Below are 5,972 nucleotides of genomic sequence, written 5' to 3'. Positions count from 1 at the left end.
CTCTTTCTTTCAGGGCAATCTGGGTCTTTGGCCCCGTGTTGCAGCTTGCAGTTTGGGCATTTGACATTTGCGTTGCAGTTAGTGCTGGAGTGATTGCCCCCACATGTGACACACCTCTCTCGGGCCGTGCAAAACCTTGCCCCGTGCCCAAATCTCCAGCAGTTTTGGCATTGTCTGATCGGAAATATGTATAGCTCCGGCCGGAAGTTGCAGCCGAAGATTTTGAGCCGGTTCGGTATTTCCGTTCCCTCTACCGTTTCCTTGATGTTGGTGGTGTCCAGAAGTTTGCTGTTCCTAGCGCGCCACTTCATCCGCTGGATTTTGAGGATTTTTTGTTCAGATTCCGAGTTCAGTATCATTTCGTCTTCCTCGAAGTTGATGGGCACCCCTCTGACGAAAACAATGGTGTTGTTCCGTTGTTTTGGCTTGTAGATCCGTAGGTTGGCTTCCGATAGCTTCACGAGCTTTAGGCACGGCTTTATGTCTGCGGCGCATTCCGTCTCGATTTTGAATCGGAATCTGCCCAGTTTGGTGATCTCGGAGAATTTGCTGAATCCTGATTCCCGTAGAAACTTACACACGAATGTTGGGTGGTTCGGGATGTTCTTCTCAATGTCGACCATCTCGAGGACGACCGACGTGGAGGCGCTCTGATCATCCGCCGGTCGAGTGTTGGATATATTCTCGGTCTCCTGGTTTTTCGTTCGACTTCTGGTGATTCGGCCGACGGCGGTCTTTCTGCTCTCAACCAACCGCTTGATTCGGTCGGTCTCCGCTTTCGCTACCATGTTTCCTTGTTTTTCCCCCTTTGCACTGGTTCTTATTTGTCACTTTTCTAAGCGGCCTCCAAGGCCCAGCCTTGCTTCTATTCTCTTTGATTTTTTGATTCACTCTTTTCTTTTTGGCTTATATTTCGACCCTAATCAATTGTTTCCCCAGCTTCTTGCTTTTTTTATTCGATCTTGCTCTTTTCTCTTCTTGCTCTATTCCGATCTTGCTCACTCTCTTCTTTTTAGGTTATATTTCCACACTAATCACTTGTTTCCCAGCTTTTTTTCTCCACTTCCGACGGATATTTTTCTGTTTCGCACTGTTTTCTTCCCCAAACACTCGACGGCCTTTGCGATGGGCACCACTGACACTCGCGACGAGACAGCTGTGGTTTTTGTCCCGTTCGCACACGCGCACTCGAGCCCCGAAGAGACGATGTTCTAACCTAACCTCGCAACTTTTGATCCGCGTTTTTCGCGGAATGCGGCGTGACCGTCCCGACTGTCCGACAACCTGCGCTCGTTTGCGAGCCCTTTCCGCCAGAGCCAACCGTGACCGGAGGGAACCTGCTACCGCGAAAGCACCACCCGCGTGTAAATCACCTGTAACAGGTAGCTCCGGATAATAAATGAAAACACGTACGATCTGATTTACTCGTGAATAATCCGTCTATTTCACCACTCACTTTTCTACGCGTCCGTACCGTAATCTTCCCGACAACGCTCCCCCCCTCGTCCCCCTCTCGCTCTCCGCTTCTCATCTCAAGTCCTTTACCTCAAGGTACGTACAATATTCTCTTTTCGTAGTAGTAGTCTCCTACATCCCACCTCTTTTCTAATTTTCAAAAAGGCACATAATCTTGAAACTTTTTAGGGACCAAACGTGTTCGTTTCTCGGGTCCTTGGATATTAGCATCAGACATTTTTCCGTGGTTCTCAGCTTGAACTTCTGCTTGCGACTCTGTATCTAGTGATGGGAGCCCTGCTTGAACCTGATCCCCTGATCTCTCACTCGAATCTTCTGGTTGAATTTCTGCTTTCTTCAAGTGTGATACGTAGCGCTTAAATTCATGTCCTGACAGCAAGGACTTTACAGTTACTTCAGGCCCTGTTCTTCTAACTACCTTAAACATTTCCGAAGAATAATCAGTGTTTAGTTTATGATCCTTTCTCTGTCGTTTAACATATACATAATTGCCCTCTTGGATTTCATTACATCGAGCCTTCCGCTTATTGTCTGCATATTCCTTCCCTTTTTCCTTAACAATTTTGTCCCGATCTCGCACCTCTCCATCCTCCTTATATTCCGGAATTGATGGTAGCTTGTTCCTTATCCTGCGGCCGAACAACAGCTCAGAAGGTGATTTCCCAGTTGTAGGGTGAGTTGTTGAATGGTATGCCAGTAAGTATTTCCTTAGTTCCAAACGCCAATCTTTGCCCAATTCCTGTGCGATCCGCAATCGTTTCAAGATACTCCTGTTCTGACGTTCTACCTCACCGTTTGCTTGGGGCCAGTAAGGGATCGTATTAACCAAGTTGATATTGAACTCTTCGCAGAACCGTTTGAGCTCTCTGCAATCTCCACTCAATTGCGGTCCATTATCAGCTCGCATCGTGGTCGGGACACCAAATCGACCAAACATTGTTGATAGTTCTCGTATTGTGTCGGCAGCAGTAATGGTCCTCATTTCAACAATTTCCACGAAACGGCTGTAGTAATCCACTACCACGAAAAGCCATTCACCTTCCGGTAGAGGTCCTAGAAAGTCGACAGCAATTTCTTGCCATGGTCCATCAGGCAATTGTTTTCTTGCCATAGGCTCAGGTGCATCCGGTGCAGATACCAGTATACAGCCACGACAGTTTTTCACAAACGTTTCTACCTCTTTGTCCAACTTGGGCCACCATACCGATAATCGCAGTGTTGATTTCATCATCGAACTCCCCAAGTGACCTTCGTGTGCGATTTGAAGAACCCGGAGTCGCAACGTATTAGGGATCACTATACGGTTACCGCGCAGCAGAATATCCTCCACTCTACACAACTCATTAGCGAAGATCCGGAACTCCGTAGGAAGATCGTCGCGTTTATCTTGGTCAATATACTCCAACACCATCTGTAGTTCTGTATCCGACTTCGTAGCAGTAACCAGCTCATCCCAAGAAACTGCAACAGCATTTGCGGCAAAGTCTGTTATCTCTCTGATCATTATTTCCTCCCGTTGATCGAATGGTACCGGCCTTAGTGTCTGTTCACGAAATGATTTTCGGAATTGACGAAGGCAAACACAGGCAAGTTTTACTGAACACTTCACTTTTATTCACTTTACTTTTCGATTCCACACACGCGGGGTTTGAAACATAACTGACTCGATTGCGCATCATACTCATATTTATATTGGTCATTGCATGTTCTAGAAACGCGTAGAACGTTGTCGCTGCTTCCAGGCGTATGATGATGATTATGTGATGATGATGATGATGGCGGTTCACGTCGTCTCTGTGTCGGTCGTGTGATGTCGGTCACTCACTCCTGATGCTGAGAGCTCCGTCACTCACTGGAAGGCACTCAACCGAGTGGATGCATGGCTGCTGTCAACGCGTGATGCGGTAGTTGTTGCTGCACTCCGAGTGGATTGGTTGGTGAGGTGCTCTTTCTCTAAACATACCGCCGGCCTTGAAGGCTTGACTTCAACAATAGGATCATGGATCAGATATGATGCTCGCAATTTCGCCGGGTGATGTGCATTGCACAACACTCCATTGACTTCAGTGATCGTAGTGACCAAATTCGACTGCGCTTGAGCTCGTGGATAATGATTGCAACTTCCTGAAACTATCCAACCTAGTTCCGACTTCCACAGCATGAGGTCACCTGATTCGACCTTTTCTGGAAGAAGCAGCTGGAAGAAAAGCTTAGCTCCTAATAATATATCGATTTTCCCTGGTACATTGAATGTCGGATCTGCCAAATCCTTGTTTTCATTAGGTAGGTCGCCGCAGGTAATGCGGTTAGGTGGCACCGCACTTGTAATATTACTCATTATCAACAAAGGCACATCAAATCGTTTTCCATTAACGCGAGACTCGATTGTGGCTGTAACCTGTTTGCCGACATTGGTTTCTGCTCCACTCACTCCCTGCACGATAATAGATGTGTCGGATTCCTTCAGCCGAAGTTTCCCAGCCAAGGTTCGCGTGATGAAATTTGGCTGAGACCCCGAATCCAACAGCACTCTACACGGCATTTTTCTCCCGGCACGATCGTAGATACTGACAACTGCTGTGGCCAAAATATCACTTGATGTCTGGACTTGAGTACTGGAAGACTTCAACGACAATGGATCCTGATTGGATATGCGTTGTTTTCGTTGTAGATGATGATTTTGGACCCGGAATCCATGTAATAGTGTGTTGTGCCTTTCACTGCATGACTTGCAACTTCTTGAGTTGCATTTATTGACTTTATGCTTGGGCGAGAAACAGTTATAGCACAATCTTAACCTTTTTACCTCATTCATCCTTTCTACTGTTGTCATTGTGATGAACTGCTTGCACCTCCATAGCGGATGATTCAGGTTACTCTCACAGGTTAAGCAGCCTGTGAATCCCGTCGCAACGTGAGACAACTGTGACTTTGGACGATTTGATGAACGAGGTTCTCCTTTATCTGCTGCAAGTGCTTCCAAAGTGTGACACCTACCATTGATAAATTTGACGATCTCGTCGAAAGTGGGCGAATCATCATCCTGAGTTTGGGTCTCCCAATCGCGGCGTGATGCCCCGTCGAGTTTGCTGGCAATCATGTACACCAAAATCGTATCCCATTCATCCGTAGGCTCACCGAACTGTTTAAGCGCATTCACATTCCGTTGGCACTCATTTAACAACCGGCGTAACTCTTTCGGCGAATCTTCTGGAACTTGCTTGATGGAAAACAACGCCTTCAGATGCTTCTGCTTAATTATCCGTCGGTTTTCAAATCTCTCCACAAGCAAATCCCAGGCTACACGATAGTTGGCGTCGGTGGTATCTATGACTTCCAACATGCACGCTGGTTCACCTTTGAGTGTGGACTTTAGATAAAGCAGCTTTTGTACGTTAGACAACTGCAGGTTTTTATCGATGAGCGCCTCGAATGCATCACGAAATGCTGGCCAGTCCATGTAATCACCACTGAACGTTGGCAACTCCAACGTGGGTAATCGTACTGCTATTTGCTGTTGTAGCACAGGAAATTGATTAGCAGGCATTAAGGGTTGACCACTGTTCGCAATTGCCGCCAATTGTCCTGTTCCCTGTATTTTATGGATGATGGAACGTAATGCCGCTCTAGCGTTGATGCATCTTTCCTCAAAGATAGCCCGCTTTTCTTCTTCTTCTTCGACATTAATTCCTTCCTCCACGTCAATGGCAGATTGTACGGTGTCATACTCCACCCAACACTGGTCGACTACGTCCAAACGTGCCTGAATCAACTCCGATGTGATTCCGGGTTTCGATACGTAGTCCCGAATGAACGCCTCAATTCGCGACAGGCGTCCGAGAATAACTCCACGCTGTCGATGTAACTGTGATGCCATGTGGAAGCTCCGATGCACTAAACAATTCTGACCGTGCTGACTGACCACTTGTGCCGCCGGCCGATGACGCCTATGATTCCTCAGCTGACTGTGGCTGGATGATGGAAACCAACAGGCGACTGACTCGCGCCGTGCACTGGAACCAAACACTGTAGCTACTGTGCTACGGATTACACGATCGAACTAATGGACACCGGGATAGCCGACTGGTCCAGACCACAGTTCCGTTGATTCCGACGGACACTGTTACCACGGTCTGCGACTATCACTTTCACACACACTACGTCCCGCGACGCGACTGCGTTTATAACGACCACAAGCTTACGCGAAACTTGCCTTGCCTTCCGCTTGCTGGATCCGTGCGATCCGGCTCGAAGGACCAAATGTTCACGAAATGATTTTCGGAATTGACGAAGGCAAACACAGGCAAGTTTTACTGAACACTTCACTTTTATTCACTTTACTTTTCGATTCCACACACGCGGGGTTTGAAACATAACTGACTCGATTGCGCATCATACTCATATTTATATTGGTCATTGCATGTTCTAGAAACGCGTAGAACGTTGTCGCTGCTTCCAGGCGTATGATGATGATTATGTGATGATGATGATGATGG

The 5,972-nt window shown here is 47.2% G+C and overlaps 1 protein-coding gene across 1 annotated transcript; it reads right to left on the bottom strand.

Moving 5' to 3' along the window:
* Positions 1–1,017: 1,017 nt before the first annotated feature.
* On the bottom strand, positions 1,018–5,353 carry LOC134291448 (uncharacterized). The gene is made up of 2 exons (XM_062859196.1): positions 4,474–5,353; positions 1,018–1,373 (listed from the first exon to the last, which is right to left on the bottom strand). Exons 1-2 carry the CDS (start codon positions 5,351–5,353, stop codon positions 1,018–1,020), a joined length of 1,236 nt encoding a protein of 411 aa, XP_062715180.1.
* Positions 5,354–5,972: the final 619 nt, after the last annotated feature.

The sequence above is a fragment of the Aedes albopictus genome, chromosome 1, assembly GCF_035046485.1.
Source record: "Aedes albopictus strain Foshan chromosome 1, AalbF5, whole genome shotgun sequence".
Classification (NCBI taxonomy): domain Eukaryota; kingdom Metazoa; phylum Arthropoda; class Insecta; order Diptera; family Culicidae; genus Aedes; species Aedes albopictus.
Note: the sequence above shows the minus strand (reverse complement) of the source record. Positions and strands in the feature narration are given on the sequence as shown.